Consider the following 25,105-nt stretch of genomic DNA (forward strand, 5'->3'; position numbering starts at 1 on the left):
AGTGATGTAAAGTCAAATTTGATTCACATATAGATCAAAAAATCAAATGTTCGATTCATATAAGTGATATTTATTGAGAGAATCACACAACCCAAAAGAAATTAGTTCATTATCAATATGATGAAGGAATATCATTTGGTTATACAAAAAATAAATCTCATTATAATTACACATTAATTATTTTATTTAAATTAATAGTCATTTGTATATATAACTTATTGCAAGGTTTCTTATTTCTGTTTGTGAGTTCAAATTTTGAAAATAATGTTTTTGATTGTTAAAATAAGACAATGTTTACCTTCTTTAGCGTGAAATGGGTGACATGCATAAGCTCTTTTCCATTATATTTTGGCAAGTTAATTAGGTTTTGAACTTAGATAATGACTTCATTCTAAGGTGGATAAAGGATAATCATGTTCTCATGGGTTGAAACCAGCTTGCAATTATTTATATTTAACTTATTCTATTTTGTAGGGTATGATGCTTTGGGTTCATCACTTTATTTGTCATTATGATATACTGAAACTTAAATAAAATAATCATTATTATGTATAAATATAATATATATATATTGCTTTGTATTATTTTGCTGAACAAATTTAAGTCTTTAATGGGCATCTGATTTGAGCAATTTAATACATTCAAGGATGGAAAGTGGTGCCTATGAAACTATGCGCATAATTATTGTTTTTAATTCAAATATTGGATAAAGTCTTACTCAAATTGTCTCTTAGATTTTATGACTTATTAAATGAAAACAATGTAGTTATAATAAAGATTGGTTCATACCTATATACTTATAAAATTTGTACATAGTTATTATATTATTTATTTTTTTGCCATCAGTCCTTTGAGGAAATGCATTTAAGTTTAAAATATACTTATAAAATATTTTTTTAATCAATCTAAACTCATAATACATTGAGGGGTATTGTTTGTATGATAGAAGATGTGCTATGAAGAAATAGACACTTACTAAATTATAAAAGGTTAACAACATCAATATTTGAGTGTGTTTTCAATGCAATTTTTTTATGTTATATTCACTGGTCATTTTTTGTCATCAATCCGTTTGAGTTAAGTAATAATAACATTTTTTGTAACTATTATGCAATGATAATAAAAATAGGAAAATTAATATGTTCCACAGTAAATGATGATTAAATACCATTCATTTTTTAGATTACTTTTTTAAAAGTGCATAATGATTAAATATAAATGATAGATGATACAATAACATCAATGTTATGAAATCCGAGCCGAATGTCAAACTAGAAGAGATATTGTATTAGGTTAAACACTTAAACCGTTCGGTCTGACCAGATCATTTTATACATGAATTAATACTTTTATCTATAGATATACAATTATATGTAAATATAAATTTTTTTATATAATTAATAATTATGTATAAATATATTGAAGTAACATATCTTCATCTATTTTGGACAAGAGTAATACAAAAATAAAATATTTGAATGATATTCCGTTTTTTTAATTTTTTAATGAACCGTCTGATTTACTTTCCGGATTAATACAGTTAAACTTAGTTTATCATGGAATTTCCCTAATTTAAAGTGGTTCAATCATATTTCGGTTAAGACTGCAAACTAAAATTGTTTTTAAATTTAGTAAGCGGTCAGACCAGTTGCACCATCCGGTCGTGTTTCTTTCTCTAAAAAATAAACATATTATTATTATATGTTGTTGATTATATGTTTCTTTGTTTGCACATAATGCATTGACAACATGGATGCAGAAGTCTTCACTTATTACAATCTGCCACCTTTCTTCTTCTTTCAATCCTTTCTCTCAATTTCCACAACACCAATTCTTCAATTTCTCTTTTTCTCTTTTACCCAATCTCTCCCTTTTTACTTTTTCTTTCTCTTTTAATTTCCTACTAACTTGGGACCATTAAAGTTCTACCTTTTTTCATTCTAAGTTATTATGCTCTTCTGGGCAACTCTATAAGGTCTCCTTTTTACTTTTCTTAATTTCAATAGTTTTTTCATTCTATGTATCTTTCTTAGCTTATGCTTGTTTCTAAAGTTGTTTTCAAGTTGGTGATGCTGCAGAAGCAAAAGGGTTTTTGTATGTTGTTGAATTTGAATTGTTTGTTCAACATTGATGATATTTTTGTTGTTTTTGTTTGCCTGTCATGTGTTTGATATTGAAACTGTGAGGTGTTTTGAATTTTTTTGCTCCAACTTCCAACTATTGGGTAAAGTTCGAAAATTTGAAGGTGTTTTCTCAATCTCGTAGGTTGTCTACATTATTTGATGTCCTTTTTTTGAACACATGTAATGTCAAGGGGTGGAAAGTGATACTTTTTTCCCTTGTGTTTTTCTGCCTGATATACCCTGACACATAATTCATGTGCATGTCTATTACCAATGTTGTGAAATTTGTTGCATAGGGTGTCTTCTTTTTTCTAGCTATTCTGAAATATGTTGCATGTCTTTTGTTTGCTTTCCTTATCACATGATCTTCATCTTTTGGGGTTCTCTGGATCTTGCAATTCTAGATATGTTCTCTTTCATCAGTTTTGTAGTTTTGAATTTATTAGTGAATTGGCACGCTTTTTTGCTAAAGTTTTACTGTATTTAGTAACTGAGTTTTTCAATTCCATTTTTTTTTTACTTTTCAATGTGGCCTATACAATTGGAGTTCTGTATTCCTGGTTTAGTTTTTTCCTTTTTTTTGTTTTTCTTCCAAGTCAAATCCTTTACTATTGATTTTTCATTTTGAACTTATTCAGTGTAGTAATCATTCCAGAGCAGGAAAAATAACTTATTTGGACTGGTTGTGACTGCAGTATATCACTCAAGAGTCAAGTTCCTTCCGGAGAGTGGAGCTTGTTGTGATCACTGATCTCGGGGAATAATACCGTATTGATTTTTCAAATGTTTAATTTTGGTAGGTCCAGAACTCAGCCCAGGGCAACCAGGTCTATGTCAATGGGAGGTAAGGTTATGTTTTCCAAATTCGAACTGAAATGGCAATTTAATCAATTCTCGGTTTATATCACATGAAGCTTGTTTACCTAAAGTACTGTCAATTAACAAATAAGAATTAAAAGCTGTCTTTTGTAGCACTTGAGTTAGATTATAGCTGTATAGGATAGGTTGGATGCAAGTATATGGCATGAAGTGTTTGTAAAATCATTAATTTCAATGTCTGTGATGTATTTCATGTTGCTTTGTTGTTTACTAATTATGTATATCATTATAATTGAATTCTCTTTTAGGGATGGATTACGTTGATCCAAAAAGGAAGGGCAACTTTTTTGTAAAAGTTTTTCTTGCTGCAGTGTTGACAATATTATGCATCTTCTTGATCAAAAGATCTCCATCTTTGAATTCCCCGAGTCCCGTAATCCCTATATCCCATGATTTCTTGTCATTTCTAAATCTGTAGCTCTTTTTACCATTTTGTTGTTTATTTTTTGCTCTTTTTTTTTTTCAGTTTTCCGTCCATGAACCAGGGGTCACTCATGTTTTAGTAACAGGAGGTGCAGGCTATATTGGCTCACATGCTACCCTACGACTTTTGAAGGACTCTTATCGTGTCACCATAGTCGTATGTCTATTCATAATATGAAAATTTTCGTTGGTTAAGTCAAATACACTGTAAGGACAAAACAATTTTTCTTCATGGCAGGATAATTTGTCTCGGGGAAATTTGGGTGCCGTTAGGGTTCTTCAGAACTTATTTCCAGAACCTGGAAGGCTTCAATTTATATATGCTGATTTGGGAGATGCAAAATCTGTATCCTTATAATCTTCCTTGTTACAAGAAATATTTTGAAGTTTTAAATTTAAACTTCCATTGAAGCATACGTTGGAGAAAATGCCAAAAAAATTGTCTACTTAACTGGTTATCAGGTTTATAAAATATTTTCCGAGAATAAATTTGATGCTGTGATGCATTTTGCTGCTGTTGCTTATGTGGGAGAAAGCACACTGGACCCACTTAAGTAAGTACTTTTAGCTTTTATCAGGGACATTCCTAGTTGAACAAGTTGTGGAAAGTAGCATACGTGTTCAGTTTCCGAATTTTACGTTCTACTTATGTAGTAGTATGGATAACAAATTGTCTTTTTAGATACAAAATACATTCTCAATATTATATGAAATATGTTACTTGTTTGTCAGGTATTATCACAATATTACATCAAATACATTGTTGGTATTGGAGTCTATGGCTAAATTTGGTGTGAAGACATTGATATATTCTAGTACATGCGCAACATATGGGGAGCCAGAAAAGATGCCTATTACAGAAGTAACAGAACAGGTGAAAAGTCTAAGAGTACTTGAACTTGTGGAGTTTGGTTAAGAACTATTTTTCTTCATTGCATCCTGCAATGGCTTTGATGCATATGAGAATCTAATGCTAAAGTTGACGATCTTTCGTTTCAGAAACCAATTAATCCATATGGAAAAGCCAAGAAGATGGCAGAGGATATGATACTTGATTTTTCCAAAAATTCTAACATGGCAGTGATGATTCTGAGGTTTGTATTGTATAATTACATTTCTGACTTCTCCCTTATTTAAGTACCTCATAAGATGTGTGACTTTGGACTATTGATACATGGTTTAAGGTCTGACTTCAGATGAAAGATAACTAATCGATAGAACTTGACTTCAATATAGTAGTTCAGAATCAGCTGTAGTGGTAATTAGTTTTTTTGGGAACATACAGATACTTCAATGTGATTGGATCAGATCCTGAGGGCAGATTAGGTGAGGCTCCAAGACCTGAACTGCGAGAGCATGGTCGAATTTCAGGTGCCTGCTTTGATGCAGCTCGTGGCATTACGTCTGGCTTAAAGGTATGCTAATATTGTCATTTATATTTTTGGCTAATCTGTGCCTGCTTTAGTATCCATGTAATGTATCGCCTTGGTCATAACGTTCCTCCGAAAATAAAGCTGATAAAAATTGTATCTTTTATACAGAAAGTATTTGGAAATAAATTTATATTTATTTTCTCTTTTAGAAAATTTGAAATATTTGGCCGTAAGTTTTATACGTACTGTGTTTTAATTTTTAAAGAAGTTTAAGCTATTTAATTTTCCATTACATAGAACACTCGTCTATTTATGATAATTTATTTCACTAGTCAGCATTCTCAAGAGTTTGGAACCATCTGAGACGATTTTTTGTAAACTAATCTACCACCTTGCAGGTTAGAGGAACAGACTATAAGACAGGTGATGGGACATGCATAAGAGATTATATTGATGTAACTGACCTGGTTGATGCTCATGTCAAAGCTCTTGAAAAGGCACAACCGGCTAAAGTCGGAATCTACAATGTTGGCACTGGAAAGGGTAGGTTTTCCACTTTGAATATATGAACAACAATGCTTTGGTTTTCTTGGAAGTTAATTCACATATTTCTTTGTTTATCAGGTAGATCAGTGAAGGAGTTTGTTGATGCTTGTAAAAAGGCTACAGGGGCGAACATCAAAGTCGACTTTCTTCCTCGTCGGCCCGGTGATTACGCTGAGGTGTATAGTGATCCTACTAAGATCAGACTTGAACTGAATTGGACTGCACAACACACTGACCTGGAAAAGAGTTTACAAGTTGCATGGAAATGGCAGAAATCTCATCGAGATGGTTATGGCATTCAATCCACAATATAAAGTTTATAGAGCTTTAGCATAGAAACCATATCAGTTACCCTTCTTTTCTGTTGCACTCATACATGGGATGAAGCTTTTTTTGTTCTTAGGGAGTTAATAGTTCATTTACTATACTTAATTACCTATATGTATTCAACACATGATGATTCAATAATGAAATAATGCCCAAGCTTTGGTATAGCTTTCTTCTATCTTTAGATTCTTCTTTACATTTCCAAGGAATTACCCTGTATAAATTATTTGGTGCCATTCTGTTATAGTCAAGCCAATGCTGCATTGCCATAATTTATATCTTAACACTGACTTATACTATGGCCCAATGATAAGGTTGTTTTCTTATTGACCTGGAGGCCATGAGTTCAAGTCCTGGAAATAACTTATTTGCGAGGGTAAGATTGTATATATTTATCCTCTCCCGATTTCACTAGTTGAGAGGCTCAAACACTAGGCAGCCTTTTTTTGTCTTATGTCCATTGGCCATGAATGACACTTTTTCCACACTTCGGTACATGACATCATAATGATATATCATAAATCATTTATACACCAACTGGGTAACAATTGCAAATCATTGTTAAACATTTAACTATTACTATATCAAACAATTGTAGTTTCTATAGTTTCATTGATAATATGAGACGGATGCAAATGATTTTGAGATAGATAGCAACTCCTTGATGAATCAAATATTGGTCTCAGACTATAGATGCAGGACATTTTCTTCTGTTTTATCACAGTACAAAACATTCAAAGTATATAAAAGACACTAATTAATAGAGACTAGAAAATGAAGAAGAATGTGTAAGATATAGTTTAGGATGTAGAATATTTGGCCTGGTATAAAAGTTGAGGTCTAGAGATGTAAAATTTTGATTCTAATAATATGGTAAGGATTTTAGAAAAAGAAATCGCAATTGAGTTAATGATTTTTTATTTGAGTCATAATTAGGTAATATTTTAATTAAAAGATAACAAAGACTTAAATGGAGCTTTAATTAGTTAATTATTTTACGAATTATGGTGGTTATGTTAAGATGTTAATTATTAATCAAATCTTAATCTTATTAATTTTAATAATGGAAAAGTTGATCATTGAAATGATTTAGAATAAAGATTTTAGTGCCGCAGTTAAATATAAATTAATCAGATTTAAACGAGTTGGTAAAGGATACAGGATAAAATGTGTGAATTAAAAAAAACATGAGTTATCATTAGTAAATTTGACTTACTAATTTTACCTTCAAACCCATACTGAATTTTGGCTTTTTTATCATTCTGTCATTACATGTCCTTGGAGAGATACAGGTCTGATGTGGCATAATAACAACGTCTAAAAAACAATAACAGCCTTAGTGAGATCAACGAATAACAATAACTTGCTTGTTTAAAATTTCAAAATTTTAAATATATGATTATGAGCACAATTAAAAAAACAAAACAAAAACGTGACTTAGTTTAAACATATGTCCATTAGCTTAAAAAGTTAAACATTTACCACACGTTACATGGCACAGTGTGTTCTTCGTTGTTTAGGTGTCAGGGTTAGGTGTTCATCTATGTCATGACTAGATAATTTAAAAAGATATGTCTCGAGCCTTGAAGTTAAGAAGTTGATATATCTAGGATTTGAATATGTAAAATGTTGGTCCATCAAAATTTTAGCTTAAAGTGAAAATATTATGAGGAGCTCCACACAATCGAAATTTTGTTTTACTACATATGATGTAAATGAAATTGCTTAAAAATTAATACAAATTGTAGCTTTAACATCAAGACTCAAGTAAACGAAACATTTGTCATAAAATATAAATCCTATGACATATTACCCAACTGATTATGTTCTAAGATAAGCAACCAATATAGTAGGCACAATTAGCTGTAAAAATTGGATGGGAAGACCTCACACCATTCAACTGCTGAAAGAAACTGAATAATCAATTCTCAAGAAAATGATTGCAGTGCTCTATCAAAGTTTTCTTCAGCTGCTGATACTCGTTTTACCAGTGCATGATTTGGGTGTAAAAGCTTCAGCTGGCTGCATAGACACACAAGTGACTCATTAGAGGAAAATCCTCACACGAAAAAGGGTGGCACAATCTATTTCAAGGATTTGAACCTGTAAACTCATGGACACTAAGCAACAACTTTATCGTTGTGCAAAGCTCACACTCTAAAATCCTCACATAATATGAGCAAATATTTATAGCAGTCACACTAAGTAAGTTTTGTCTCAGTTAATTTATAAATACTGCTAGAAACACTAATGATAGAGAAACAACATTCTTCATACAATAAAAGTTATGTTTGAAAGTACCAAACTCCATGTGTTTTAGACTTGCAAAAAGCAAACAGAAAAGTGTATAAGAATTGTTTATTCTTTTAAGCCTGAGGTCATTATTGGACTAGAGTTTTTCCCCACACAAGCGGAGAAGCAGCTACACAAAGATCACTTTCTGTCTAAAAGAATAATTGAATCATTTAAACTGAGACAAACTACTTTATTCTTTTGTTGCTTGATTTTCCATTAATATTAGGCAGTGTTTGAGTCTCTGGGTCTTTGGGAATAAGTTCTGTACAGTTATTTATACAACTGATGTTATAATAAGAATGTAAGTAGTTCAGCATTAACACGGTATTTGAAAGGTTGACACAAAAAATGAACATAGTTTGGAAACAAAGTAACCCGAGAAGCATGCTTTTGTTTGGTTTCTAGAATATGTGACCCACAAAATATTGTTTGGTTCATTGTTGAGCCTAAACCTAAACCAGCCTTGATCATGAGAACCATCTACTTCAGATCTACTACTTCGAGTCCACCCTAGGGTGTGTAATCAGACAATACCAGTTTGAAGTCTAAACTCAAGAGTTTAATGACCTGAATTTATATAAACTTGACCATTATATTCCTCGGCTTTTAGTGGCATGCTTTAAACAATTATAAAGCTATTACTCCATCTGTGATGATCTAGGTGGGAACTCCCATTCAGTAAAATTCATTAGCAATTACTATCATTTAACATGTAGGGGCTACAAATGCCTCTTAACGCATGTCTAAAGACTAAGGGCCACTAGTTAGGAAAGGCAAATTCCACCTACAATATTCACTCCTTGCGGGCCTTGATTTATAACAACCACATAAAGTTGATTCAGAATTCAATAACAATTTCTTAAGGAACAAAATATTTAACTAGCCTATGTATGATATTGCATCCATGCTAGAAATCTAGAATAATTTCAATCAACATCCATAGTAGATGGAAAATTTTTGGTTGTTATTGTAGTATAATGTCAATTGATGAGCAATAAAATATGACAGGTGAGGGGAGCGGTAAACGGATTCACCAAAATATGGACCTAGTCATTCACAGAGAGGGAGAGAGAAGAAAACATCAATATGTGGCAATAGTTTACCTGAATGATTTAGAAGATGGTTTGCCAAGATGAAGACAGCATACAACTAGATTAGCAAGTGTTTCTGGATCCCTGGCATCCTGAATAAGTCACAAACAAGCTTCTTCACCACATACACAATTTTCAAAACAAAATAAAGAGTTGGAAACTGAGAAGTAAGCTTGAAAGTTTGGAATTGAGAAGTACCACAAAGAGAATAGTGGAAACTATAAATTCAGAAAAAATATTTAACAATTGAAGCAACTAACACGCAAGATGGTGTATTGAAGTGAATATTGTAATAAGAGTAACGACTATGAATGAATAGTTGGATTTGAAGGAGATGTAGTATATTGATGAATCATGTAAAACATGCCTTGTTTAGTGCTTCAACCAGAAGAGTCTCAGCTTCGTCAAAATTGCCCATGTGCATGCAACAAACAGCCTTCCCATTCAAGAGCAAACTGGTGGATTGATACCTCTCAGATAAATCTTGGAAGATGAGATACGCCTCCTGGATCTTTGACCCACCCTGTATCCAACACCATAAAGTTAATCAATCTATCTATCTCTCTTCTTCAACCCCCAAAGCCGCAAAAGCAGCATATCACTTAATAATGACAAAACTACCATTATTAATCCTGACTATAGGAAATTAACATTGTACGAATCAGCCATGTTCGTCCTTGAAACCAGGGACCTAATTGACCAATAAATTAAAATTGTTGGAACTAATATGACCAGTGCTTACAATTTCAGAGACTAAAAAGACAATTTCCTAAAATCAAAAGTCATGTTAGTCCTTAAATCTATGGAGCTGTTTAACCAATGAATCAAACTTTCAATAACTAAAGTGATCCGTGTTTACGATCCTGGAGACTAAAATGATAATTTCCTATAACCAAGAGTCACATAAGTCCTTGAATCAAGGGATCTATTTGACTGGTGAATCACAACTTCAAAAACTAATATGAACAATTTCGCTGGAATCATATAGTGAAATGATGGTTTTATGATTAATAAATAAATGAATGATACCACAGCCAAATCAATCCAAGCATTGGCGAGTTGAGTGAGGGTGTGATCCTCATCAATCTGCTGCATCAACCTCAATTGCCTCTCTGCATAATCTGATCTATGCATCTTAATAAAGATTTGCACATTCAACGCATGCCTGAACACAAATCCAATCGAATGTCATTTAAATAATCGATCACAATAACTTAATCAAAATCAAATCAAATTCATATTCATATTATAACATACAGTTCCATTGTTCCACCAGCATTGGTGTACTTAAGAGCCTCATTGAAATCCTGTTCATGAAGAAAAATAATTCCAGCGATCAACCTCAGAGTAGCGTTGTTCCCGATCGCAGGATCTGAGAGCCATTCCTTCAAACTCGAGATCGTAGATTCCTGAAATCGAAAACAAACAAAAAACGCAAAAAATGAATAATCGGAAAACACAAATTACTGAATCGAATCGAGAGAAAACGAAAAAAAACCTTATCATCAGGAGAAGATAGATAAAGAGCGAGAAGTTTAACAGCTTGAAGAGGAGTAGGAGCGTTGGCATCGATATCGGAGATAACGAAAGCACCGTGACCTTGAGCGATGTGGCAGCGGTTAACGAAGGTGTCACGCTCAACGACGTCGTCTGGTGAGAGATTGGTGACGTCAGCGGCGCTGATAGAAGCTTGATATGCGCCTAAGTAGAAGTTGTTTCTCACGTTGAACAAGTGATCTGGTGTAGCCATTGTCGAATTTTGATGTAGATCTCAAATTTTCTGTAACTCGGATTCACAACAATGGAGATTCAGATTGTATCTTAAATGCGAGTGTGAGAATTGTTGGGCTTGGGCTCGGGCTCAATTACATTGCCTTATAATGTGACTTTCTTTTAGTACTCCGAAAAAGTCATTTTATCTAATCATTTTTGTAAACAACTTTTTTTTTAAACTTCTTATTAAATTACTAATCGTGAGATGGAAGCGTTATTGGAAATCGAGATGGTGGTAGAAGTGAGGATGTGGACGGGTTAAGACTTGTCTTTACTCGGTCTTTAATGTTGGTTGAGTCATATTTTTGAACTTGGATTCGGCTTTAGACCCGAAGTTAATCCGACCTTAAATGTCAATTGGGTTAACCTTTCAACTCGAATTCAACTCTAGATTTGATTAAATATAGTGCATATTCATTCTATATAAAGTTTTTTCAATATTATTGATTATTATGAATATGTAATTTAGGGTCAGACTTCTCTCCATTATGGAGAGAGAAATGCAGTTTTTCCCTTTAGTTTTAAGGGTAAACTTGTTTTATCATAATAAACAGAAGGATATAAATGTATTAGCCTATCATATTTTCTATGTTTTTTAGCATCACTTGCCTCTCGAAGAGGATTCTCATTCTGTAATTTGATATATAAAATGATATATGTATATATTATTAATCATGTATATATGATGAAAATTAGAGAATCGCTAATAGTTTTGACCAAAAATGTATCATTACTTTGTACATATTTGAATAGAGATACATAACATGATAAGTGAGTGACCATGGGTCGGGTCAGGCCGAGTCATGCTTGATCTCTATTTGATATTAAATATTGATCAAGTCTAATTTTTGAACTCGGACTCGCCCTAGACCCATGAGATTCAACCCTATTCGAAACCGATCATGATCGGACCATATTAAGTGAACGAATAGGATCTGATTCTATTCACCCATAGTAGAAGTGGTGCGTGTTATCCAAGTGGTGATATGATTAATAACATCGATTTAAGTGGGGCTTAACTCTCCCAACGGACATTTTTTCCATCTACAAGACTCGAACCCGGGTTCTTGCTTAAAGTGACTCAAACATGTACCACTTGAACCAACACCCATTGGTATAAACATTTACATTGATATAGCATAAATATTATACTATTACATTATTTTTATTTTTAAGATATAATCATTATTGATACATTGTAGATGGCGAGCTAACACTAGAAGAAAAGTACATGTAAATGCATAAATCATTCTCATTAGTCATTAATACTTTTGTTAATAGTTTCTGATTTGATTTGTGTAACTTTCCAAACCGTGATTTTACACTTAAAATAAAATGTTAAAATAAATTACATTAAATTCAAAATTGGGTTTTTCCTTATGGCATTCTATCATGTCTCTTAATATTGTTTTTTGGTTTCTCGCATGTATTCTCGCACTTGAATCAATCCTGTCCGTACCGGGAATATCCACATATTCACAGCAGGTTCGCAGCGGGAATTTTAACGTGGAAAACCTTCCAAAAGTGAGAAGTAAAAACCACGGGCACAAGTCAGTCAATCAAGCTTCAATATAATCAAAATAGGAATACAATAATGTCTCCAAAATACAGCACAAAATGTGTTCAACAATACGGCATACAATAGAGCAACAAACTTGAAAATCAGAACAAGAAAAACCAGCAAAAACCAGAAAAACAGCTGATGTAACAACTCGTTTTCTACCACCTCAGACGTCGTCTCACCGATCCAACTGTTCAGAATGAAGTACTATAAGTTGTGAACCTTCTGTCCAAATTTCAGCCCGATCCAACGGCGAACGAAGACGCAGTCGTGAGTTTTCTACAGCTGTTCAGAGTTCCTGCCAGTTGAGTTTTCTTATCTTCTTCCACACTTTTCAATTGCCTATTTTTGCATAAATTACCTTGACTGTCTTGCCACATCTGACCCCTATCTATTAGAAGATTAAGTGAGACAAGTGAGCTTTGCCCAACTAGGTATTTCTCCATATAGGAAGGGACCCCAAACCCAACACAACTATGTTATTTGTTCAACAAAATTTGATACCATTTGGGACAACAATCAACTTTACTACACACATTTCTTTCTTCAACTTAGAAACATGATTATGTAACCATTCAGTCCAAAAAGGGCCAATAAGCAATAAATTTCCTTCATTATGTCATGAGCTTGATGATCATAAGGTCACATGTTCAAATTTTTGAAACAATCTCTCCACTTATAGAAATAAACTTGCATACATCTACCGTTCCCAAACTCCACTGAAGGAGAGTTTTGTGCACTATGCCACACATATCAAGATAGAGAAAGTTTGGTTTATACATTTAAATTATGATTCAAAGGAAAAAACATACCAATGGTAGGAATAATGGTGACAATCTCTCCCAACTTGACTTTATACAATATAGTGGTTTTACCAGCGGCATCAAGACCCACCATTAGAATACGCATTTATTTCTTAACAAAGACATGAGAGAAAAGCTTCCCAAAAGATAATCCCATTGTGTATCTGTCATTCCATTAACCCAATGTGCAATAAGGCGTCATCAAATGTCAGAGTATTAATCAGCTTATAATCAAAAGCTTCAGATAACCAAACATGCTGTAACTCCAATTGTTTAGTCTATATTTGAAAATTGAGTAACAATAGTAACATAATTTTGAATTAGCGTGAAATTGTTGTGAAAAAAAAAAAGAGATGATGATTTGAAGTGGTTTTAATACACATTAAAGTAGTCATTTATAGAGATGGCAAAACGGGCCGCCCGACCCGTTTAGCCTGCTCTGCAAATGTCTGCAAAAATTTAAGTGGACATGTCCGGATTGGTTAAAGGACAAAATTCAATGTCCTGCCCGTTTTAAAATGGACTAACAGGCTAGCGGGCGGTACGCGGACATTATTGAATAATTAAAAAAATAAAAAAATCATATAATAAATGAAATGAAATTAAATAAAATAAAGTAGTTGAAGATAAAAAATTAACAAAATTTTTGATATTTTATATGAAGTTTAACAAATCACATTACATCATAACTTATTTAAAATTTTCTTACTTGTCCTTAAATTGTTTATGGGCCGCCCGCATGTCTAACGGAAATACCCGCAAACTTGGCGGGCAAAATGGGCAAATAGACAAATTTTGTATACTCTGCCCGCAAAAAAATACAGGCTATGCGGGCAATGCCCGTTTTGCCATCTCTAGTCATTTATGGTGCCTTTGAGTTTGTGAAATGAAAAAACTCACTAGTACCACATTGCTTGGAGGAGGGAAGTTAAAAGACTTTATAAGCCTTAAGTTACAATCTTAGGGTGTGCCCTAAGGAGTACAATGGATTTTGTGAGTAGGTGAGGACTCGCACAAACAAAACTCATCCACATGCGCATGCATTACCACTTCCTCCACTGACCGACTTGGGCCCAATATTCTTTTTAAATAATTTTTTATTTTATTTTCTTTGGGGCCTTTTGGGCTTGCACCGTGTGTTAACCTGATATCTTGCACTGTCAGATGAGGGAGCCATTGAAGGTCTCAGGCTATAAAAAGAGGTATAATTCCCTCATTATAACTCGCACCAAGTTGAAAGCGTTTACCTCTCAACTTTTGTTTCTCCCTAATATTTTTGCCGACGTATTTCCGACAACCTTCTCCCTTTTTTTTCCTAGCACTGGAGAGAATTAGCACATACAACTAAAGTGATAATTTCGAGAACTGGCACTGGTAGTCAGAGTATTGTGGGAAAAGAATTGACAAGAGTAGTCATACTATGAGAATTGACACTGGTAGTCATATTGTGGGTGTAATGGAGAGCGATTCTTAGAGTGCAGTAAAACATTGTGTAACAGATAACTGAGTTGTTTTATCTTGGGGATGACGTGGTTGATAGTCTGCTTGCACAATTTTAACAGTACCACGAAACATCTTAAAAAGAGTGATCTGGTCGTGACTCAACCAGTAAAAATTATCTCGTGTTATTCTGAATTGGCGTGATAATTGAAATTTATCATTGTGAAAATGATATGTGTGAAATAAACATTACAATTAAATTGTGAATGAAATCATGCATACTATGAATGTGATATGAACCAGTTTTTCTAGTAGATGTGATTCTAAAGCAGCATTACCTCAAAACTGCAATGGTCAAAACATAACAAATGAAGGTTACAAATTTACTTTTTATAGACCCACTAACACTAACCTAAGTAATCAGGGAAAACCCAGAAATCCATGATTTTAACATAAGGAATATTGACCATGAATTTAGAAAAATAAACAAACTTGAAAATTCACATTTTTAAAAGGGGAATAAATAAAATTTTGGTTGCAGCTAAGTGACTCATTTCCATATAATCCAAACAAGAAAAAGCAATCGAATGTCTTATTATTAGTTTCTTTATTAATCACAACCAGAAAATAAAAAAATTAAAAAGGAATAAAATCAAATTGGTCATACTTAGATAAAACGATGAAATTTTATACACATTTCCGAATCAAAATACATTTAAAACCATAAGTGAATGAATTGTATGAAACAAACTCAGATGATGGAAAAAGAAAGGAGAATGGACTAATCAAAATAGGAGATTGAAATTAAATGGAAACAATAGCTACTATTGCTCTTTCTCTAGAAAAGGACACCACAATTGAAATTAAATTATTAACTTTAGTACTTTTCTTATTTTAGAAGAAATTAGAATGAGCCATGGATCACATGCCATCTCTATGAAATGAGTACTCACTATTTTTATAAAAAAAAATTGAAGTCCCATTTCAAAATTATTATCAATTTTGTAATAGTGCCCTACCTAAACTTCAATTTTTTTAATTGGGTAATCTAATTTTTAAAATCAAATATAATTAACATTCTCAAGGTATTATTAGTACATAAAGAGATGGCTTGTGATAACACGTTTATCTCTATATAGAAAAAAATGTATGCACTAACAGTGTATGAGTTTTATATACTATTATTGCATCATATATAAATATGAGTTTTTGGACTTTTGTTGTATATGAAGTGATTGCTTGGAGAATAAGTAATTGGAGTATGTTTGTCATTTATGTGTGTTGCCGCTAAAGAATAAGAGAGAAATAGAGGAATTTTTTTTATATCAACGAAGAAGATATTAATTTTTTTGAATACATATCGTGTCGAGATAATTTTTTAAAAAGTAAATAATTTATGAGTCATATATTTTCTTAATACCCTTTCATATCTTTAAATATTTTTGATACCTTTACGACTTTACATACACTCAATCTACATTATGAGTCATTTTAAGAGAGAGAAACAAATAGTTAGTTAAGAGATAAACATATTATTCAATCTACTAAATAAAATTGTAGAAAGAGAAAAGTAAATCACATGTATTGTCATATAAGGAAGAAGAAGGATATTTACATAATGATGATCAATGACCAATAAGATCAATATCATTCATATTTTATGTATAATAAACATTCATTTGTTATGATTCATTTTATATTTATTAATATCTATGAAATGTATTTTTTATTTCGAATTTTAGAAAAATAAATATACATTTAGTTATGTTTTATGAATTTTATACATCTATTTTATATATGTATATCAAACTTATCATGCATTTTTTTTAAGGATATGATGGACATATAAAGTACATATTTTATACTATTAATAATATCCGTGAATCAAATTTTTGATATGTATAAGATGTAGTGAAGTCTTACACTATTAAATCAATCACTTCTTTAGAAGAAGGTGATAGATGAAATGAATCAAGAGCGTCCAGCTAAGATGGGCTATAATCACAACCGTCCATTCAGTTTATATTCTTGATTCCCTTCCTCTCTTGAACCCTAACTACCAATCTCTACCTCTCATAGATGAATTAACAACAAACATGTTCACTCTTTATTCTTCTTTCTATTAACACCAACACTTACAATTCAAACCACCCCTTTTACTTTCTCCCTCGCATAAGGTAAGCTTAGATTTAACCTTCTCTATGTTATTCACTCTTCAATCTATATCTTATTTTTAACAAAGTTCGTTTGGTCTTTTTTATTTCATCGAATCATCAGATTTAATCTTGTTAATTCTATTGTTACTAAGTGTTAATGGGTGTATATGGATTTTTATTTTTGAGTTTTGTGTATGTTATGTAAACAGTGATTTTTTTGCCTTTGTTTTCAATTGTGTAGGTAGATATTAGTAGGATGGCATCAGCAGAAGCAGCTTCTGATGGGGCTGGTCCGAGATATGCACCCGATGATCCTACTCTTCTACAGCCATGGAAGGGTTTGATCGATGGTAGCACCGGTGTGATGTACTACTGGAATCCTGAAACAAATGATACTCAATATGAAAGACCAGCTCCCTTGGCCCCACCTGTGCCTGCGGGACCTGCACCTGGGGCGTCTACGCCGAGCTTGGCGCCCATACCGGGTGCACACATGGTACAATCTGGTGGGGTGGTGGCACAGTATGGGCAAGTGCACTCCTCACAACAACAGCAGGGGAATCACTTCGGCCAACAGTATGGGCAACCGATGCTGCAGCAGCATCCTTCTCAGGCTGGTCAATCTGCACAGCATCAGAATTCTCAGCTGTCACACTCTGCAGCACAGCCGGGATATCAAGCTAGACCACATATGATGCATGCTCAAGGACAGCACGCGATGCAGTCTCAAGGGCAACAAATTATGCATCCTCAAGGACAGCAAATGCATTATCAGATGTCGTCGCCGCATTCCCAGCATCATGGGCAAGGACCACCTCAGGATCATAGCTTGCGTAACATGCAACCACAAGCACATCAATTCACTCCCCAGAACATGCAGTATATGTCATATCAGCAAAACATGATTCAATCCGGCCAGCCGAATTCCCAGTCGGTGCAGCCGAACATGAACACCTCTGGGCAACCTAACTCCCAGCACATTCAGAATCACAGCATGCATGGTCAGCCCCCTTTTGAAAGTCAGCAAGATTATAAAACAGCTTATCCGAAGACAGAGGAAACGGAGTTTAAAAATGGAAGCCAAACTGGAAATTCACCATCCCAGTATCAACAAAGAAGTGGGTTGCCTGTTCAAAACAACCAGAGTGTTCATGCTGATATCAGTTCTGATCAATTGCCAAACGTAGGTTTTAATGCTGGCCAGCCGCAACAGTTCAGGGGTTTATCAGGAAACGTGCATCAGTCTCCATCTGCAATGCAGTCGCCACTGGGTGGTTCTGATTTATTTTACCCACATGGTCCTCGTCCTAACTTTCGAAACCAGATGAGCCCCGGAATGATGCATGGTCATCCATCCAATGTCCATCCTGCTGGACAAAAAATGGGACACGAGGAAAATTTACGCGGTCGATCTGGGAATGAATATCACTATAATTCTAGCAAGGAGATGCCAACAACGGGTCATCATCAGCCAGATATGGCACAAATACCCATTTCAGGAAACCGGAAGGTACTTTCTTTTTTCTGCATGCACAATTTAAATTGTATCTGAACTTTTCCATTTTTTTATTACACGTGTTTGATTGTCAGGCCGATTGTTACAAAAGTTGTTTAAAGTATAATTGAAAGCCATTGACTCTGAGAAGATTCAAATTCCATCCCACTTAGGTGACGTCTGCCTATTGTCAGCATTTAAAGTAACATTTAATGTGGAAACCCTCCCCTGCGACCTAAAGTAAAAGAAAAACATTCCTTATTGAAATTACTGCATTTAACAGAATCTAAAACAGCCCAGAAGATTTTTTATTGACTCTGACAGGCTGTCCATTCCAGCTGACGTATGTGTACCTGTACGTACCGGGTACGGGATGCCTGGATACGCATGAGGGTACATACCCATTATTTGGAAACTAAAAAATGGGTAATTTGTCGGAATGGCACCAGTATGTCTGGGTACGGCCAAATACATAAAATTCTCCTCTTGCACGATGTTGTCTGTGAATGTAAAAATTTGTCTGCCATTTTGTATATAAAATTAGAAAATTATATATAGTGATGTATGCGTACCCTAGAGTCCTAGACTATCCCAATACTGTACCTGTATCAGTGCAACATAGCTAACATTATTCAAACTCCACCTCATTTAGTTGACATTGCCTGCTCATTGTAAGCATTTAAAATAATGGTTTAATATGCGGAGACCCTCTCCTACCCCATAAAGTAAAAGAAAAAACATTCATTAGTGAAATTACTGCATTTAATGGTATCTAAAACTGCCCAGAAGAGTACAATATTAAAGCAAGAAAATGTTGAAACCGATCATTTTCATATATTTGTTTGTATGCACTAAGGGGAACACAAAACAACAATAATCACAGGATAAAGTAGTGTAGTCACAGGTAGAGGTGCTAAAGGGGTTGGGGCCTCTTGGAGTTTGATTTGTTGCCCCTTTTAACGAGACAAACCTTTGGCATGCCTTTCTGCCTCAAGTGTGGCGTGCTTTTAATACCTTATTGTTAATTTTGAAGTCCCAAACCCCCCAAGCTTACTTGCTAACTGTGATGCCAAAGGGGGTAAAATAATGGGCTCAATGAATATTGCCAGTTGTTGGTCTTTGGTACTCCCAAATCCTAAGCAGCAGAGAACTAAAGGTTTTGTTAAATGAACATCTTAATGATATGCCAAATTAATGCAAAGCCGGTCAATTTACGTTTTCTTTTTCCAACGTTGACACCTTTCTTCAGAGAGGCTTGCACTTTTTGGTGCATCTCGCCTCATGGCGTTAAACCCACGAGCACCTTAAAGGTTCCAATTGCTTTGACTACCTCAACGCACATTGTGTTTATAGTGCATATTAGAGTAACTGATGTATTAGATTAATAATTGTAATCAGCTTTGCTACTCAAAGCTTAGTGTATGCAGTTTGCCTTATTAGTCTTTTAACTAAGCATTCTAGTCTGTTAGAATAGAAGCTTCTAGAAGAATGGCAGTTACAATTATGTAACTGCCACATGACTTGTAACTGCTTCTATAAATAGAAGCTGATCATTGTATTCAATAAAACAATTCAGAATAACAATAAAACATAAATCTACTATTCTCTCTATTCTTCTCTTCTCTCTTCTTCGACTTATTCTTCTTACAGTGCATGTATCAAAGTTTCACTCGTCTTCCTCCAGTTTTTGTTTCTATTAATTTTGAGTTCATTTTTCATCATACCCCCTGTAATTCTTGCTCCGTATTCTAACTAAATATATTTTTTCTCTTGATGATTATGCAATGTTTCTTTGCAGGATATGACAATTGGCAACACCCCTTTTCAAAATGTAATGCCTGGGGGAAGTGGAATTTCCAGGAATTCTATGCAAAACACGTTCACTCCTCCAATGGGACCTCCATCTTTTTCAAGTAATGCTCCGATAAGGCCTCCTTATATTGGATCTTCAGATGTCTCGGGTCTCTCACAAGCTGAACTTTACTGCCAGCAACATGAAATTACAGCAACAGTATGTACTATTTTCCTGGCAGTTGGCTAGTATTTGTTTTAAACCCTTATTCTTACAAATAGCATGGGGGTGGATTGACACAATCAAGCTTCTAGAAGCCTGTAACCTTCCTGTTAAAATTAGAATGCTTCAGAAGAGCAAACAAAAACCATATTTATTGATATGGTATGATCTCTTCTTGGCGGATTCTGCTTTTCAGTGTATTAATTTGACATATAGGCAGCATGGTTTGGGGTTTGTCGCAATGTTCTTATTTATTTGTAGGATGATCACCTTCGTTTGAAATGTTTATTTCATATTTCTTCATTTTCTTGTATATCTTTTGATGGGCTGTTTTTTTACATGAATATTTGTATCTTACTAAATAGGGAGACAACATTCCACCCCCTTTTATGTCATTTGATGCTGCTGGGTTTCCGCCAGAGTTATTGAGGGAGGTAAGTTTATTCTTTCCTGTTATATGGTATTGCATGATTTGATTCTTCCTAGGAAAGTAATGCTTTTATTCCTCCCCCCTTTCTTTTAACTTAAACTTTACTTTTAAACTTATATTTTCTCGCTTGTCGCAGGTGCGATATCTGCTCCAGAGCAGGAGCATATGTCGTACGCTGCACTGCTAATCTGCTATTGGCACACTTACACGTACAACTACTATTCCGATTTTTGGAGCCTGCTAAATGGATGTTTGGAACCTTTCTTGAGCATCTTCTATAAGGGTGGATGGCCCTTCATTCAAATTTCACCTCATGTGACGTGGGATTTGTTGATTGATATTGGCTCCGCCTCTTATGTCTTTTTTGCCTTTTTTAATTGCCTCAAGTTGCTTCAGTAAGCAACCAAAACCTGTGTCCTTTAGTTCATTGTCTGCTAAATTATTGACACTGTTGAATGTAGTTTCGTGTTTCCTAAATCAATTGGCATTGGATGTGTTAACTGTTCATTGGCCTGATTGCCTGCCATATGCTCTCATTTCAGATATATTCTGCTGGCTTCTCCAATCCAACGCCAATTCAGGCTCAAACGTGGCCTGTTGCACTACAGGGTAGAGACATAGTGGCAATTGCCAAAACAGGCTCTGGGAAAACATTGGGCTATGTAATTCCTGCCTTCCTTCTTCTTAAACAGCGACATAATAACGCCCTAAATGGCCCTACTGTTTTGGTTTTGGCTCCAACACGTGAACTGGCAACACAGATCCAAGATGAGATCCTTAAATTTTGTCGTTCTTCACGGGTCTCTTGCACGGTTTGTCCTGAGCACTTTTACCTCATTTTTTCTTTGTAGTTTTAGTCTATTAAGTTTTTGGCCATAATTTTTATGCATCTCTAGATTTTTTCCCTTTGTTGCATCTCCTGATTTTTTCCTTTGTAGTGCTTGTATGGTGGAGCACCTAAAGCTCTCCAGCTAAAAGAATTAGATCGGGGAGCAGACATTGTTGTTGCCACACCTGGTCGCCTCAATGATATACTTGAAATGAAGAAAATTGACTTCGGGCAAGTTTCACTCTTTGTGCTTGATGAGGCTGACCGGATGCTTGATATGGGTTTTGAACCTCAAATTCGTAAGATTGTGAATGAGATTCCTCCACGCAGACAAACTCTCATGTATACAGCAACCTGGCCAAAAGAAGTAAGGAAAATTGCCAATGATTTGCTTGTTAGTCCTGTCCAGATTAACATCGGAAGTGTAAATGAGCTTGCTGCGAATAAATCTATCACTCAGGTATCCAATTAGTGTCCACTCAGTTAAAAAATGATTTTTGATACTTTTATGTTGCTTTTACAGTGATTTGACCTCAAAGTTACCAATGTCATTGTTTATTTTCTATTCTTTGACTGTTGATTGCTGTTATCCCACAGTAAAGGAACTGAAGTATCATATATATATATATATATATGACACAGTAATAAATCATATATATATGACACAGTAATAAATCATATATATATATATGACACAGTAATAAATCAGTTTAGTTACTCTGCATGCCCCTGATTTTTTGGGGGAAATTCAAATAGGTCCGTATATAAAAATTTATAATCAGTCTCTTAAACTTGTGAACATTTGTATTTGGTTCTCATGCTTATTTTTGTTAGGGTTCTGCTAAGTGTCCATTAAGTTATGAATTTTCCCAGAAAGTACAGGGACTTATTTGAGTTTTCCCAGAAATTTTAGGGACCTATAAATGCAGGAGTGGAAGATCGCTCAAGGGATCTGTAATAAAAATATGTATGAAGGACTCAGTTATAAATTTTAAAAGTTTAAGGACTTGAATAATTTTTTCATTGTAGGGACCTATTTGAGTTTCCCCAAAAAGTTCTGGAATTAACAATGTAATTATTCCTAAGAATATCTGTCTCAAATGAAAATTGAAGAATAATATCTATTGCCTTTTTTTCTTGGTGACTTAATTCCTTTCCCTGCATAAATGCATTTTGTAAATTGACAGTATGTTGAAGTTGTATCACAAATGGAGAAACAGAGGCGTTTGGAGGAGATCCTCAGTCAGCAAGAACAAGGTTCTAAGATTATAATATTTTGTTCCACAAAGAGGTTATGTGATCAGCTTGCCCGTGGTATTGGCCGTAGTTTTGGGGCTGCTGCAATTCATGGAGACAAGTCTCAAGGTGAGAGAGATTATGTTTTAAATCAATTCCGGTCTGGGAAGTCACCAATTTTGGTTGCCACTGATGTTGCTGCTCGTGGGCTTGACATTAAGGATATAAGGTTAGCCTCTTTTGTATTTAAAGTGCTTATCTATTACTGTGGGGTAGATAACGATGATCCTATTAGTTAGTACATCTCAGCCTTTGTTTTTTCCTTAACTTGTATGATGTTGTATCTTAATTGAATTTTCTGGATTTTCCACATGGCAGGGTGGTGATCAACTATGATTTCCCCACTGGAGTTGAGGACTATGTACACCGTATCGGAAGAACTGGAAGGGCAGGTGCTACTGGAGTGGCATATACCTTTTTCTCTGAGCAGGACTGGAAGCATGCAGGTGATTTAATCAAAGTTTTGGAGGGTGCTAACCAGCCTGTGCTTCCACAGTTGAGAGATATAGCTTTGCGTGGGCCGCCCAACTACGCAAAGGATCGGGGTGGAATGAATCGGTTTGACTCTGGTGGCCGTGTTGGTGGGCGCTGGGAGGCTGGTGGTCGTGGTGGCATGAGAGATGGTGGCTTTGGTGGTCGTGGTGGCATGAGAGATGCTGGCTTTGGTGATCGTGGCGGCAGGAGAGATGGCGGCTTTGGTGGTCGTGGAGGCATGAGAGATGATGGTTTTGGTGGTCGTGGCGGCATGGGTGATGGTGGGGGGTTTGGTGGTCCTCCTGGTGGCATGAAGGACGGTGGGTTTGGTGGTCCTCCTGGTGGCATGAGGGAAGGTGGTCGTGGTGGCATGAGGGATGGAGCTGGTGGGCGAGGTGGGAGAGGCGATTTCTTTTCTGGTAGGGGCAACAGAGGTCGGGGATTTGATGGCCCTCGTGGGGGTCATGTTGGTTGGGGTAGGGGTGAACAGGGTCCGAATGATCGTTACAGCATGGATGGGCGTGGACGAGGGCGTGGACGTGGACGATTTGACAATAGAAGAGACACTGGTTTCAGAAACAGAGGCGGAAGTACTAGTCGTAGTCCTGAAAGAGTTCGAACATGGGATGCTAGCAGCAGAAGCCGCAGTAGAAGTAAGAGCCGGGGTCGCAGCCGAAGCCGCAGCTGGTCTCATGATCGTAGTCGCAGCTACAGCCATAGCATTAGCCCACGTAAGAGCCGTAGCCGCAGCCATGGTCGTAGAAGTTACAGCCGCAGCCATAGCCGTGGCCGTAGAAGTTACAGCCGCAGCCATAGCCGTAGCCGTAGAAGTTACAGCCGCAGCCGCAGCCCGGCTGCCAATGTCAGGCGCAATAGGCCAAGTAAGTTCTCTGATATGGCACCAGAAGTAGGAGCTGCTGATCCTAGAATGGTGGGAGCTGAACATGTGGAGCAGGTACCTGTTGTTGGGAGTACCGGCCCAGATAATCCAGAGGCTGTAGTAGACCTTTCTCATTAATCAGGTTCAGGTGTTTGAAGCTGCTATGCAACTCTTAATTTTTAAAAGAGCATTGACTTTTTGTCCATTGAGTGGTGACTATGTTAACCTCTCACTTTTGTTATGATTGGTTTGACATGGTGATATTGATTATCTTATGACAAAGAGTGTTATTATGATATATTGCAACTTTGTTGAATGAGTTGATGTTTGGTTGTAACAGTGGTGAGACTTGGTTCATTCTATGAATTTGTGGCATTTATTTATTTATGTAGTTGTGTGTTGAATTGGGATAAACAATTTTGTTGAATTGGCTTTGTTTATTATTAATCATTGTTTCACTATATGTATTTTTTAAAAATAAGCTTGAAAACTTCATGATTTTATAATATTTTATTATTGTCTTTTAATAATAAGATAGATGGTGAAACTTGATACACAGGTTATTTGTCATTTTAACCCTGCCGTCATCTATTCAAATGAAGTTGAATTTTTATTTGGTTTTTTTTTGTACTATCAAAGATATATTTTTTTTTTAAAGAACTAATTTTTTTCGGAGTGCATGATGGTACTTTCTAACAAGTGTCGTTATTAGGAATTGAATCATTGATCTTTTAGTCATCCTGTAGATATAGCGGTACATTACACTACTACATTAATGTCTTGTTAATAATTTCTTTATTGTTTGAGAGAATAAAACTTAGATGGGAGAAGAATGAACAGTTTAATCAGTAATAAAAATGTAACAATATTGTTTTAAAGAATGGGGATCCACTTACT

General features: G+C 35.1%; 3 protein-coding genes across 6 annotated transcripts; 2 read left to right on the plus strand and 1 right to left on the minus strand.

Annotated features, from left to right (window-relative positions):
* LOC109334918 (UDP-arabinose 4-epimerase 1-like) lies at positions 1,741-5,849 on the plus strand. 2 transcript variants are annotated; one of them, XM_019570922.1, is made up of 11 exons: positions 1,741-1,975; positions 2,819-2,967; positions 3,251-3,375; positions 3,469-3,582; positions 3,664-3,771; positions 3,888-3,979; positions 4,158-4,299; positions 4,425-4,519; positions 4,711-4,840; positions 5,197-5,341; positions 5,423-5,849. In XM_019570922.1, the coding sequence occupies exons 2-11, from the start codon at positions 2,907-2,909 to the stop codon at positions 5,656-5,658; spliced, it is 1,248 nt and encodes a 415-aa protein (XP_019426467.1). In that variant the 5' UTR covers positions 1,741-1,975; positions 2,819-2,906; the 3' UTR covers positions 5,659-5,849. The 2 variants fall into 2 exon arrangements, with proteins under 2 accessions (XP_019426467.1, XP_019426468.1); XM_019570923.1 differs by lacking the exon at positions 1,741-1,975 and adding an exon at positions 2,002-2,094.
* LOC109334618 (coatomer subunit epsilon-1-like) lies at positions 7,351-10,873 on the minus strand. The gene is made up of 6 exons (XM_019570493.1): positions 10,556-10,873; positions 10,315-10,466; positions 10,087-10,222; positions 9,425-9,580; positions 9,070-9,149; positions 7,351-7,693 (listed from the first exon to the last, which is right to left on the minus strand). The coding sequence occupies exons 1-6, from the start codon at positions 10,805-10,807 to the stop codon at positions 7,600-7,602; spliced, it is 870 nt and encodes a 289-aa protein (XP_019426038.1). The 5' UTR covers positions 10,808-10,873; the 3' UTR covers positions 7,351-7,599.
* LOC109334317 (DEAD-box ATP-dependent RNA helicase 46-like) lies at positions 16,720-24,571 on the plus strand. 3 transcript variants are annotated; one of them, XM_019570021.1, is made up of 9 exons: positions 16,720-16,811; positions 17,032-18,300; positions 20,084-20,296; positions 20,665-20,733; positions 21,272-21,541; positions 21,668-22,018; positions 22,746-23,023; positions 23,173-24,368; positions 24,421-24,571. In XM_019570021.1, exons 2-8 carry the CDS (start codon positions 17,047-17,049, stop codon positions 24,344-24,346), a joined length of 3,609 nt encoding a protein of 1,202 aa, XP_019425566.1. In that variant the 5' UTR covers positions 16,720-16,811; positions 17,032-17,046; the 3' UTR covers positions 24,347-24,368; positions 24,421-24,571. The 3 variants fall into 3 exon arrangements, with proteins under 3 accessions (XP_019425566.1, XP_019425567.1, XP_019425565.1); XM_019570022.1 differs by having other exon boundaries at positions 17,032-18,301; positions 20,115-20,296; positions 23,173-24,571; XM_019570020.1 differs by having other exon boundaries at positions 23,173-24,571.

This window comes from Lupinus angustifolius, chromosome LG19 (assembly GCF_001865875.1).
Source record: "Lupinus angustifolius cultivar Tanjil chromosome LG19, LupAngTanjil_v1.0, whole genome shotgun sequence".
Lineage (NCBI taxonomy): Eukaryota > Viridiplantae > Streptophyta > Magnoliopsida > Fabales > Fabaceae > Lupinus > Lupinus angustifolius.